Genomic DNA, 14,218 nt, shown 5'->3' with positions numbered 1-14,218 from the left:
GTAGCAGCCCTGTCCAACAGGGCTGCTGGACAGGAGAAGGCACCACAGCCCTGCAGATATGAACCTGCTCCCCCTCTCCTTCCATGGGTCAGGGCTTTGATGACCTGAAGACACTAGTGGCTGAGAGTGACCCCAGGACCCCCTTTAGAAGGCAGCAGAGCTGTAGACAGAAAACCAGGGAGGCACCTGAAATGTAGGGGTGAGGGTTCACACTTCCTTCCCAAGGTCACAACTCAATGATGGTTTGAATGCTCAAGACCAATATGATCCCATCTCCACAATGAGTCTGGCAGTCTGTGATGGCAGGCGGAGTGGAAGAGCTTGAGGAGACAGGTATCATAACCACCTGCAGATGGTGGAGGGAGCAGAGGGCTCAGGGTGGGGTTCCAGAATAAGAGACATTTGGGGACCAGGAGAGAATTTAGTAAGAGGAGACAGAGACAGGAGGAAAGCCCAGGCTCTTTGGGAGTATCCAGTGCTCCTCCACCTAGCCAGGGGCACAGTTTGGGAGAAGCAGAGAGGCTCTGGCTGGGCAGGGTGAGTAACATTGAGAGATTCCCTTCACAAGTGTGAAAGTCAAGAGCCAGGAGCTGAGGTGTGATGGAATGCAGACGGGGAGGGGTTGACAGAAGCCACAGGGCACGAGTAATCTCACAGGCATGTCCTTGGCCCAACACCAGTAAGGGGCAATTGAGCTCCTAACCAAGTGGCAGTACCTTGCTTTGCCTCATATCCAAGCTGCCAGCTTTAAAGGAAATCCGTTCTAAAACATTCAGGCCCCCGCTGAGGAGGCCTGCAGGTATATCAGCTTTTATGGGCACCTGACTTTACAATGTGGGAAATCCTGTCCCATGTACCACCTCACCTGCACTGTGGTTCTCAGACTTCACCCCATAGTTATTCTGTTGCAGGTGGTCCTGGACATACTTTGAGAAACACTGATGCAGGTTCTCACAACAACTCTATGAGGTAGGTTGGTTGCTATTGTCCCCATTTTTTCTGGTAGGGAGACTGAGGCTTGAGGGAGCTAAAGAACATGTCTAAAGTCACAGGTTATAAGAAGTAGCCTCAGGCCTTGCTGACAACAGGATCTAGGGAGGCATGAATAGGAGAATGGGATGAGCCAGCATCCCCTTTCTCCCTACTTTATCTGTTCAGTCACCCCCTGCCTTCCAGACCCACCCCCATCCCAGATGGTTTTCTTTCAAATTGACCAACTGCTAGTTCTCCAGGTCTCTGGCTTCACTGAAACCTTCCTGTTAATAAAGCATCCCTAGGAATTCCTTGGAAGGAAGGACACAGGCTGGTTGTGCCATTGAAGGTAGGTGAGCAGGGACACTGTAGAACTTTTGAGGGCCCTTCATAAAACAGATTTTTAAAATTATACTTTATAATTACATTGCTATTAAGATGAGTTATATATTAAAACATTTTCTTTGACCTAAAAATTTACTTTTTTTGGCATTAGAACAATTTTGTGGGCCTGTATGGTGGCAGAAAAATGGTCCCCAATGATGTCTACGTACATCTGGCCCTTATGTGGCAAAAGGGAATTGGGGTTGTCAATGGAATTAAGATTGCTCATCATCTGACCTTTTTTTTTTATAACTTTTAAATTAAAATTATTGGAGTGACACTGGTTAACATAATTATATAGGTTTTAGGAGCCCAATTCTACAATACATCTCTGTATATGGTATTGTGTGTTCACCCCTGCTTATCATCTGACTTTACAATAGGGAGATTATCTGGGTTATTTGGGTGGTCCACTGTCATCACCAGGATCTTTATGTTCCTGGCTTTGAAGATGAAAAAGACCACAAGCAAAGAGTGGAGCAGTATTTAGAAGCTGTAAAAGGAGAGGGAAGAGATTCCCACAAGAGCTCACAAAAGGAACTCACGTGCTGACACCTTGAATTTAGCCCATTAGGACCTTGCAGACTTCTGACCTCCAGAACTGTTAATAAATTTGTGTGGCCTGACCAGGTGGTGGTGCAGTGGATAGAGCATTGGACTGGGATGCCAAGGACTCAGGTTCGAGACCCCGAGGTCACCAGCTTGAGCTCGGGCTCATCTGGTTGAGCAAAATAAAAAATGCTCACCAGCTTAGACCCAAGGTCGCTGGCTCAAGCAAGGGGTTACTCGGCCTGCTGAAGGCGTGCAGTCAAGGCACATATGAGAAAGCAATCAATGAACAACTAAGGTGTCACAACAAAAAACTGATGATTGATGCTTCTCATCTCTCTCCGTTCCTGTCTGTCTGTCCCTATCTATCCCTCTCTCTGACTCTTTCTCTCTGTCCCTGTAAAGAAAAAATAAATAAATAAATAAATAAATAAATTTGTGTAATTCTGTGTTGTTATAGCAGCAATTGGAAATGGACATAGTCCCTAAAAGTATATGATGGCCTGGGGCCTCCTTGCATGATGGATGGCAGGCCCTGGGCAGTCAGGTGTGCATTCCTGCTCAACCACTTAACGGCTGTTGACTGCACAAGTTGTTTAATTTCTGGGTGCTGTGAGATAGGAATTGCTTTCCCCCATGTACCCACCCATTCAAGGCTAGAGAAAGTGAAGTAAGTCGCCAGTGAGCAGCCAGAGCCCAGGATGAGGACCGCTCTTCACCTAAAATGAAAGGGCCGCCAGGGAGCAGCAGATGTTCAACCCCTCCCGCCCGGGGTGCGACCGCGCCTGCGCGACGCTCGCGGCGGCAGGGGACGGGAAGTGGGCAGGGCCGGCCGGAGCGGCTAGCTGGACGCCGAGCGGCGGAGTAGCAGGTGAGGCCCGCGGGGATCTTGTGGGGTTAGGAAACACGGGGCGCGAGACTGCCCGACTGACGGCGCTGGGGTGAGGCTCAGGTGAGGGCCCTAGTTGTGCAGGGGTGTAACGGGGCGCCGAGGATCCAGAGGGGGGCAGAAAGAGGGGCTCTGGAGGCAGGGAGGCCGAAATGGAGAGACTCAAAAGGGTTAGGGAGCCGAGTGGGGGTGCTGAAGAGCGGGAGGAGTTGCTGGGTAGCTTGAGGCGGGGAATTGGGGGGACCAAGGGTGCAGAACTAGGGGACCGTTGGCCTGGTGGGTGTGTGGCCGAGCTAAGGCCGGGTGGGGACTGAAGGCCGAAGTAGAATGAGGTGCTGACTGGTGAAGCGCCCCCATTTGCTCGGGGTCGGGCACCTTTCCACCTCCACGCCCCAGGAACATCTGGGCCATACCCACTGCCAGGACCCCTACCCCACCAGCCCCTGCACCCTCGCAGGACTGCATTTCTGCTCAAGTACCCCCACCCCATGGCCTGCTGCCACCCTTGGCCCACTCCCAAGTGTATTTAAGGTGGTCCAGTTAAAGCCAGTGCTTGGGCTGCAGCAGCTTTAACGGGACTTGTGTGAGATAGAACCTCAAACAGGGTTCCACCACTGCAGTTGAGGAACCTTGGGCACGCTCCTTAACCTCTCTGTGCAATAGGAAGAAATGGCACCTGATTATAGGGATTTTAACGTGGGGCCTGATATAGTAGGGCCTAATGGATGGTGATAGACTCCTCTCCCCCAGCCTTCCACCCAGGCAGACATATGTCCTGTGTGATACATATCTTCACGGTATTACCTGGAGTAAAGGGTGGAGCTGAGCTCCCATCTTGGGACATAGATTGTGAGAGCCACCACTCAGGTCATCTCCAGCTCACTTTTGGCCTTTATGCTCATACCCAGTCAATTGTCAGATTTTACTCTTTTCCTCCTGCAACAGAAGTGGAACTGATAAGGCAGGGGTCGGGAACCTATGGCTCGCGAGCCAGATGTGGTTCTTTTGATGGCTGCATCTGGCTCACAGACAAATCTTTAATAAAAAAAAAATGTTAAAAATATAAAACATTCTCATGTATTACAATCCATTCATTTCCTACTACTCCTGTTCATGGTTGCGGGTGGCTGGAGCCAATCACAGCTGTCCTCCGGGACAACACCAAATTTTTATTGGATAATGCATAATGTACACAGGTCATTGTGAGGTCAGGAAGTAAATTTCCCTTCTTTTAATCAAGTAGTCAGCTAGCTAATTGCAGAAACCCTTTTGACGAAGAAGATGGCTAAAAGAAAAAAGATGAGGAGTATTGTACTTTTCAGCAGGAATGGACAGAGGAATTTGCCTTTGTGGAGAGAGCAGGTTCTGCAGTGTGTCTAATATGCAATGATAAAATTGCATCGATGAAACGGTCAAATATAAAGCAGCGCTTTGACACAGGCCATACTACATTTGCATCGAAATATCCAGCGGGGACAGCAGGAAGAAAGCATGTCAAGAGCTACTGTGCAGAGTACAAGCTAGTCAGCAGCAACTCCGTGTTTGGACCCAACAAGGTGACTGGAATTCGGCTAGCTTTGCTGGTGCTTTAGCAATTGTGAGAAATGGAAAGCCATTCACAGATGGGGAATATGCCAAAACATTCATGCTTGATGTTGCCAGTGAACTTTTTGGCAACTTTTTGGATAAAGACAAGATAATCAAACGAATAAAAGATATGCCTCTGTCGGCAAGAACTGTTCACCATCGTACCATCATGATGGCAAATCAAATTGAGGCAACACAAGTGAAGGACATAAATGCAGCACCATTCTTTTCTCTCACTTTGGATAAGTCAACAGACGTAAGCCATTTATCCCAGTTCAGCACGATTGCAAGGTATGCTGTCAGTGACACACTAAGTGAGGAAAGTCTTGCTGTTTTGCCTATGAAAGAGACAACAAGAGGGGAGGATTTATTCAAGTCTTTCACTGAGTTCAATAAGAAAAAATCTAGTGATGGATAAACTTATTTCGGTGTGTACTGATGGTGCTCCTTGCATGGTGGGGAAAAATAGAGGATTCGTAGTGCTTCTTCGTGAAAATGAAAAGAGACCCATCCTAAGTTTTCACTGCATCCTACATCAGGAGGCGTTTTGTGCTCAGATGTGTGGTGAGCAGCTTGGTGACATGATGTCGCTGGTCATTTGGGTGGTGGTCAACTTTATTGTTGCCTGAGCTTTAAATGATCACCAGTTTAAAACACTGCTGGATGAAGTTGGGAATAATTATCCTGGTCTGCTTCTGCACAGCAATGTGCGTTGGTTGTCAAGAGGGAAGGTGCTCAGCCATTTCGCAGCTTGTCTGAGCAAAATCTGGACTTTTCTTGAAATGAAAAGTGTCGAGCATCCTGAGTTAGCTAACACTGAGTGGCTCCTGAAGTTCTACTATCTCGTGGGCATGACTGAACATCTGAACCAGCTCAATGTGAAAATGCAAGGTGTTGGAAATACAATCTTATCCCTTCAACAAGCAGTGTTTGCATTTGAAAACAAGCTGGAACTCTTCATCGCGTACATTGAAACAGGTCATATACTACACTTTGAAAAACTGGGAGAGTTTAAAGATGCATGCACAGCAAGTGACCCTGCTCAACATCTTGATCTCCAGCAGCTAACGGGCTTCACTTCTAATCTACCCTGCAGTCATTCAAAACGCGCTTTGGAGAATTTTGTGAGCGCACTCGTCTTTTTAAGTTCATCACCCATCCACACGAGTGTGCAGTGGACAGTGCTGAGCTGAGTTACATCCCCGGTGTCCCCATCAGAGATTTTGAGCTACAAGCTGCTGACCTGAAGGCCTCAGACATGTGGATGAATAAGTTCAAGTCACTGAATGAAGATTTGGAAAGACTTGCACGACAGCAAGCAGAGTTGGCAAGCAAACACAAGTGGGGAGAAATGAAAAAACTTCAACCCGCGGACCAGCTGATTGTCAAAACTTGGAACACGCTTCCTGTCACTTACCACACACTGCAGCATGTGAGTATTGCTGTACTGACAATGTTTGGCTCTACATATGCATGCGAGCAGTCTTTCTCACATCTAAAGAACATTAAGACCAACCTACGATCACGTTTAACGGATGGAAATCTCAACGCCTGCATGAAGCTTAACCTCACCATGTATCATATCAACCAGACTACAAAGCCGTCAGCAAAACCATGCAGCACCAGAAGTCGCATTAATGGTAAGAAGTACTTTATTCATCATTGGTTAGCAACAGCATAACAACGTTATTAAAAAGTATTCAGAGACTTATTGTACTTTAAAAGTGTTGGTCATACATAAAATGCACACATTTACTTGTATTTAGTGTTAAACGTATTGTATGACTCTCAAGGAATTACATTTTAAAATATGTGGTGTTCATGGCTCTCTCAGCCAAAAAGGTTCCCGACCCCTGTGATAAGGTATCTTAAGATCCTGTTTGAGTCTAGCTTTGCTTTAGTGACTGTAGGTGGGTTGCTCATTGTCCCTGAGCCTGTTTCTTCATCTGCAGTGTTATCTAACAGTGTACTTTCTGCATAGTTGTAAGAAGTAAACAAAAAGAATACCACTTTAAAAGTTGTAAACCTTCACACCCGTTCATTTGCAAAATTCCTTTGAGACACTGCTGGAGGCCAACTCTGTCTTTAGAACCTTTCTCTTCTGGCCATCATGTTCAACAGAGTGTTTTAGCTTCCTCTTTGCAGTTTCCAGACCTCAGGTTGCACATCTCAACCCACACCACCGACTGCTGGTATAAGGAAGCCACTTTTTTCCTCTGCCATCACACTTGCTGGCTTTAATGCACAAAGGCCGTGTTAACACCTGAGAGGACAGGTGGGCTCCCTGACCTCAGGGAGCTTAGAATCTAATGAGAAAGTCAAGCCTATAAAAAGTGGTGATTAGGCCCTGGCCGGTTGGCTCAGTGGTAGAGCGTCGGCCTGGCGTGCAGAAGTCCCGGGTTCGATTACCAGCCAGGGCACACAGGAGAAGCGCCCATCTGCTTCTCCACCCCTCCCCCTCTCCTTCCTCTCTGTCTCTCTCTTCCCCTCCCGCAGCCAAGGCTCCATTGGAGCAAAGATGGCCCGGGAGCTGGGGATGGCTCCTTGGCCACTGCCCCAGGCACTAGAGTGGCTCTGGTTGCAACAGAGCGATGCCCAGAGGGGCAGAGCATCGCCTCCTGGTGGGCAGAGCGTCGCCCCCTGGTGGGCGTGCCGGGTGGATCCCGGTTGGGCTCATGCGGGAGTCTGACTGTCTCTCCCCGTTTCCAGCTTCAGAAAAATACACACACACAAAAAAAGTGGTGATTATACAATAATGTGACTGTTATTAATGCCACAAACTGTACTCTAAAAAGACTGGATAGAATGCCCTGGCTGGGTAGCTCAGTTGGTTAGAGCATTGTCCCAAGACATCAAGGTTGCAGGTTCAATCCCTAGTCAGGGCACATACAAGAATCTCTCTCTTCCTCCTTCTCTCCCTCCCTATAATCAAGAAATAAATTAAAAAATTTTTTTTAATGAATATAATGATAAATTGTATGTTATATATATATTTTACCATAAATATACAGTTGGTTAGTGTCATCCTAATACACCAAGGTTGAGAGTTCGATTTCCAGACAGGGGACATAGAATGAATGAGCAACCAATGAATGTATAAATGAGGGAAACAACAAATCAGTGTTTCTCTGTCTCTCCTTTCCTCTCTCTAAAATCAATCAGTCAATAAATAAATAAAAAGATTCTTTATTTGTATAAAAAGCTTCAACAATGAATGCAATATTTTTGTAACAGTCATACAGTTTTCTAAGGATTGCTATTTTTTCTTCACTGGCTTCTGAAGTCACGCAGGACTCAACAAGTATTTTGTCCAGACCTAGAAAAATACAGTTGTACAAATAAACATTAGTTGACCTTATGAGTCAAAACTAGTAAACTAGAGGAAAATAAATATTTTAAGTAGGGGGAAAAAATGGACTTTTTAGAAGTCAGGTGCCAGCAAAAATGCTCTAGAGCCACAGAATACAGAGCTGGACTCTTTAAAGTGTTAGGATTTCAGCAGAGCTTGGATTAGGAGGTCTCAGGGTGAAGTGGATGCCACTCACCAGCAAGGCACAGGAGAATGGTGTTGAGGGGCTGTGCCAGGGCAGGGCGCACAGAAATGAAAAGCAGGGCCATGGGAGAGGCTGAATCAGGGTTGGTGACTGATGCAGAGTGGGCGGGGTTTTCAGCACAGTTAAGAGCCAGTCCTAAACTCCACCAAGGGACACTGGGCAAGTTACTTGGTCCTTATGCTGCAGCCCCCACCTGTAGAGTAGGGATAATGACAGGTTATGGGGAGGTAAAGAGAGGTGGTCCGGGAAGAGTACCTCTGGGCCCCTACCAGATGTTAGCTGGCAGCACTGTCATTCTAGCCACTCTGGTCGCCTGCTGATGAACAGTGCAGAGTGGCGTCATTCCAGAAGCCAGGTTTAGTGGAAGTGGTCTAGGCAGGTGGCCTTGGGGCCCAGTGTTCCTCCCAAAACTCACCCCAGGTCTTTGGTGACTCATACACAAGTATCTTCTGAGTCCCTCCCATCATCCCCAGTTGGGGCATCTTTACACCAGAATTAGCACCACCTCATCCTGCACTGCTTGGTCCTGTTGCTTGCCTGGTGGCTGCTGCATCATTCCTGAGACTTGGTCTCCTCACTTGGTTCTAGGAGAGCTCAGGGGCCTGGCATTGGCCCCTACCCCTTCTGGCACCCTTTGGGTTAGGATGCCTCCCTCCCACTGTCTTCATGCCTTTATCTCTAGGCCCCAGTATCCTAAGGGCAGGGATTGTTTTGCTCATATCCATATGACTCCATCACAGGGTCGGGAGAACGGAAGGGCAGGGAAGGAAATTACTCGTTTGTCCTAAACCAGCTGGGCCCCAGAGAACGGAAGCCATGTCCTGGTTCCTCTCCTTGTACCTCGCATTCTCTAGGTGATGGCAGAAATAAGCTTGGTTGTTGCTCAACAGGCAGGGTGGCTCTGGGCCACCCTCCTGTCTAGCAAAGGAGGATGGCTGGAGCAGGCCCTGAGAGTAAGCATCCCAGGCTGCAGGCCAAGCCTGCACATGAACACTGTCACATCGTGCCACCTTGCTCCCCAAATTTCCCTCAGAAGACATGTCCCACTCTGGCTGCTGTCCAGATCCATGCCAGACCCTCGATTTCGGGCAGTGGACACAGGGCACACGACCTCAGCCTCCTGTGTGGTGAGCAGGGTCATGGCAGAGACCAGATTTGCAGTGCAGAGAGCAGGGACCCCTAACCCCCAGGGAAACTGGCCTACTTAGGGGGAGGGGGGCCCTGTCACAGAAAACAGTATCCTAAGGCTGGGGAGCTAGGAGGCTCCTATGTTACAAAATGTTGAGTGATGCCACCACCAGCAAGTGTGGTTGTAGGTGAAAGGCCTTGAACTCTGTGCTTTATACTGTGCTCCAGGGTTCTCAGACTGGGGCCCTCCTGTGCATTCCGGGGAGGTCAGTGAGCTGGCTGTCATTTCATTTGCATCCCAAGATGTCAATGCCTGTGTTGTATTTGTTTTTGGGCTCAGCATTTCCCAACCCCACCCAGGGCACTGAGTGTTGCTTGGGGCAGCTCTGCATTACTCACATTTCTGTCCTCTAAGCAACAGGAGACCAGAATGATTTGAATGCAGAGGAGGGGAAAGCAGAGGAGGCCTGCCCAAGGGTGTTCAAGCCTGCTGGGAAATTCTTGCTGTCATCTTGTTCTCGTTGGCTTGATTCTTGTATCTGCCAGCACAGGTGCAGCAGGCCAGTCTCCTGTGCAGCTGACCCTCACCATCCCAGGTGCTCCCAGCCTTCCCAAATCTCCCCATTTTGCAGTCTCACCCTGGTGGTTGTAATGCAGTGGTCTCCTTTTTTTGGTTTACATGCTTGACCTTTTTACCTGTTTGCCTTTGTAAACTGGGGCTGCATTTGTATTCAATTCTCCTGGTGAGTAAATTAAAGGATAACAGTGAACTTAAGTCCATCCTATATCTTGTCATAAGTGGCCCCATTTCTATATTTCTCTGTCTACTTTAAAATTTTTCAAATTTATTCATTTTAGAAAAGGAGAGATAAACATGGATTTGTTGTTCCACTTATTTATGCATACACTGGTTGATTCCCTTTTTGTTTTTTTTAAGATTTTATTTATTGATTTTACTGAGAGGTGAGAGAGATAGAAGGGCTGGGGGTGGAGAAGGAGTGGGAAGATTGACTTGCAGTTGCTTCTCGTATGTGCCTTGACAGGGCAAGCCTGGGCTCAAAACTGGCAATCTCAGCATTCTAGGTCGATGCTCCATCTATTGAGCCACCAAAAGTATTTTTTATTTTATTTTATTTTTTTCTTCATCACAGAGACAGAAAGAGAGTCAGAGAGAGGGATAGATAAGGACAGATAGACAGGAACGGAGAGAGATGAGAAGCATCAATTATCAGTTTTTCGTTGCGATACCTTAGTTGTTCATTGATTGCTTTCTCATATGTGCCTTGACTGCGGGCCTTCAGCAGACCAAGTAACCCCTTGCTCAAGCCAGCGACCTCGGGTCTAAGCTGGTGAGATTTTTTATTGCTCAAACCAGATGAGCCTGCGCGCAAGCCGGTGACCTTGGGGTCTTGAACCTGGGTCTTCCACATCCCAGTCCGATGCTCTATCCACTGCGCCACCGCCTGGTCAGGCCCAAAAGTCTTTTTAAAAAAAAAACTGATTTTAGAGAGACGAGAGAGAGAGAGAGAGAGAGAGAGAGAGAGAGAGAGAGAGAGAAAGGGGGGAAGTGGGAAGCATCAACTTGTAGTATCTTCATGTATGTGCCTTGACCGGGAAAGCCCTGGGTTTTGAAACAGCAACCTCAGCACTCCAGGTTAATGTATTATCTACTGTGCCACCACAGGTCAGGTATTGGTTGATTCTTGTATGTGCCCTGACCGGGGATCGAACCCACGACCATGGCATATCAGGACTATGCTCTAACCAACTGAGCTACCCTGCCAAGGCCTATGTGTCTGCTTTTAAAAATTAACTTTTGATTCCTGTCTCTGGAAGAAAGGAGAGGTTTCATGTTTTGTTTTGTTTTTAATTTATTGATTGATTTTAGAAAGAGGAAGGGGAACAAAGAGAAACATTGATTTGTTGTTCTACTTATTTCGTTCATTGGTTGCTTCTTGTATGTGTCCTGCAGAGATCAAATCAAAACCTGCAGCCTTGGTGTATCAGGACAATGCTCCAACCAATTGAGCTACCTGGCCAGGGCTGTGGAGTGTTTTATTTTTTAATTTTTAATTGACCACTATTTGCCCTTTGCCCTCAAATCCTTTGCTGATTAGACATTTGACTCTCTCTCTCCCCTTCATGTCCATGTTTTCCATCTTTATTTTTCCAGAAGACTTGTACTAAGTAAGTTCTTGACAAGGACAGCCCTTCCTCTGGCTGTATTCTTCTGTGGCCTGTGAGCTGCCTTCATACTCCAACTTCAAACCCCTGCCCACAGCTTCCCTTTGGTCATGTTTACAGATGTGGCCTGTAAATACCTAAGACTAATGATTCCAGAAGATTCTCTCCTATGGTCCTGCCCTCTCCCTTCAGTCCTCAGAACCTAGGAGGCCTCAGGAATTGGATCGACTATGAAAATGTTCCCCAAAATCTTCTAGAATTTGGGGAGCTGCTTGTACTCTGGAGATAATCTGTTACCATTAAGAAACACTTTACTGCCTGACCTGTGGTGGCGCAGTGGATAAAGCATCAACCTGGAAATGCTGAGGTCGCTGGTTTGAAACCCTGGGCTTGCCTGGTCAAGGCACATATGGGAGTTGATGCTTCCAGCTCCTCCCCCCTTCTCTCTCTCTCTGTCTCTCTATCCTCTCTCTTCCTCTCTAAAAATGAATAAATAAAATTAAATTTAAAAAAAAAAAAAAAAAGAAACACTTTACTTCTTTTGGGGATAAATTTGTGGGATTCATTCCTGAAGAAAGTGTCTCAGCCTGGATACTATGGAGAGGAAGAAAGAAATGGGCAAGAGTGAGGGGTCTATCAGGAGCAGGTGTCAATGGGAGGTGACTACCCAGGTGTGTATGTATGAAGTGGGGCTGGAGAGGGCCGGGCAGCAGCCCCTGAAGGGGGTTGAGGAAGGGTGGGGGGCAGTGGATAACGCTGCAGGGCAACTAATGGCAGACCTATGGGACTGTTCGGGTTGGAGGGCTGTGAGTAGGAGGTGGAGTACAGCAGGCCCTTGGAGCCATCAGGGTGTCTGACAGGGCCTTTGCTAGCATATAGACTAAGACAGGCAGGCTATGGAGAAAGGGGACGGGTATGAAGTAGAGAAGCTGGTCCTGAGCTGGGGGAGGGGAGCTGGAGTCCCACCTTCAAGTGGAGGATGGAGGTGTGTGGAACCTTCCAGATGTGAGAGAAGTGGGGTGAGGGAAAAGGGGGAGTACAAGCTTGGGCTCCAGAATCCCTCTATAACTCCATCATCCATTCTTGGAGAAAGGGCTGCCCCTCTCTAAACCTCAGTGTTCCCATCTGTAAATGGGGGATTATCACAGCTCCTAGGGGTGTTTAAGGAAATACACAGGGGCTGGCAGCTAGTATAGTAAGCCCTCTGCTTTCCTAAGGTTGCTAGGAGGAAGAGCTCTCGAGGCTGGAGCTGTGCCCAGGACAGTGGGGTCAGTGACCTGTGCCACCCACAGTGCCTCTCCTCCAGCCAGGCCTTAGAAGGCCTGGACTCCTTCTGTTAGAGAGGACTTATTAGGCTTAACCAAACTTCCCTGAATGTCCTGGGTTAACCTTCTGCTTTCTTCCTGCCCATACCCTGAGACTCCCCCCATAGTCTCTGCTGCCCCTTCCTGCTGCCCCTCTGGTTCATCTCTGAAATATTTCAGGGCCAGCCCTCTCCTGCATGTGGGCCATGCCACCGTTCTGTCCAGGCCCTTTTCTTCCTTCCCCAACAGGGGACCCCTGTCCTCTCTGGGTGCTACTTCTAGGCTCATAGACCTGGTACCATCACTTCCATACCTCCTGGATGCCCAGGTTCTGGGTCAAGTTGAACCCCCACACTTTTACATTTACTTGCCTCAGTGGCCTGGTCCTAGTGTCCTCCTACCCACCACTGGCCATGCTGGCCATCTCTGCCAGGAATACACCTTCTTCAGGACATCCATGTGGTTGCTTCTTCTGGCTCCATCCATCTCCTGAAGCCACTTCCCTGGGCTCCCCTGTCTCCCCTGTCAGATCAGATGAGCCAGGGTTGTCCTTTCCACTTATTTGGATTCCCTGAACTGTGTATGAAGCTGGGTGGCCCTGCCCTTCTGACCTGAGCCCTTGGCTTGGTGTGGCACCTGCTCTGTGATACTTGGAGGTGGAGGAGAGAGCAAGGCACCTGGCAGACTGTGGGGCCCCCAGACCCCACAGCAGAGTCTGAGTGCTCCCTGTCTTTGCTGACCCTCATGTCTCTCCCTAGAGTGAAGCCTGACTGGAACCCCGGCAGCAGCCCCCGGGATGCTCTGGCCATGGCCTCTGGCGCCACAGAGCAGAGCAGACAGATGGCAGAGGAGACCCCCAGCTTCCTGGATGAATTTCTCCGTGACTTCCCAGCCCCACTGAGCCCAGAGAGCCCTTTGCCATGGAAGGTCCCAGGGACAGTGCTGAGCCAGGAGGAGGTGCAGGGCGAGCTGGCCGAGCTGGCAGTGAGCTTCCTGAGCAGCAGGTAGGCCATTACCCACTGGGAGGGGACAGAGAATGGGAGGAAGCGCATGGCATGTGCCAGTGCAGGCTTTGAACCTGGCATTTACTTCTCACATCCTGCCCCGTGCAGGTTATGTTCCTTATGTGAATCCCTGTGACAGCTGTGTTGGTTTCCCAGGGCAGTACCCCAGGTTGGGTGGCTTAGCGCAACAGAAATTTATTGTCCCAGCTCTGGAGCCCAGAAGTCAGAAATCAATGTGTCAGCAGGTCCGTGTTCTCAACGGTCTAGAAACATCTGTTCCAGACTTTTCTTTTAGCTTCTGGTGTCACCAGCAGTCCTTAGTGTGACCTGCAGACACCCATTGCACTCTGGCTTTTATTGTTACATGGTGTCTTCCCCTGTATCTGTCTTCACGTGATGTCTTTCTCTGTCTCCCCATGTGTCTTCTCATAAGGATGTCAGTCCTATTGGATATGGGGTCAGCCCTGCTTCAGTATGACCTGCAGAAACCCTAATTGCAAATGAGGTTACATTGTGAACCACTAAAGATTAGGACTTCAGCATATCATTTCAGGGACACAGTTCAATTTATGACAGGTGCTAAGCAGTACCTCCTGTTTCTGCCCCATTTCACATGGGGAAACAGAGGCCATATGGGTTAGGAGACTTGCCAAGGCCTCCATG

General features: G+C 48.4%; 1 protein-coding gene across 4 annotated transcripts in view; it reads left to right on the top strand.

Moving 5' to 3' along the window:
- Positions 1 to 2,714: 2,714 nt before the first annotated feature.
- The window catches only part of PPM1F (protein phosphatase, Mg2+/Mn2+ dependent 1F), a 38,708-nt gene continuing 27,204 nt past the window's right edge, over positions 2,715 to 14,218 (top strand). Inside the window, exons 1-2 of one of the 4 annotated variants that reach the window (XM_066259959.1) lie at positions 2,715 to 2,776; positions 13,310 to 13,555. In XM_066259959.1, the coding sequence (XP_066116056.1) occupies positions 13,359 to 13,555 (197 nt within the window). In that variant the 5' untranslated portion in view covers positions 2,715 to 2,776; positions 13,310 to 13,358. The other 3 variants (XM_066259960.1, XM_066259961.1, XM_066259962.1) reach the window with 3 other exon arrangements.

Source organism: Saccopteryx bilineata, chromosome 2 (genome assembly GCF_036850765.1).
Source record: "Saccopteryx bilineata isolate mSacBil1 chromosome 2, mSacBil1_pri_phased_curated, whole genome shotgun sequence".
Taxonomy (NCBI): domain Eukaryota; kingdom Metazoa; phylum Chordata; class Mammalia; order Chiroptera; family Emballonuridae; genus Saccopteryx; species Saccopteryx bilineata.
This window is presented reverse-complemented; position numbering and strand designations above follow the sequence as displayed.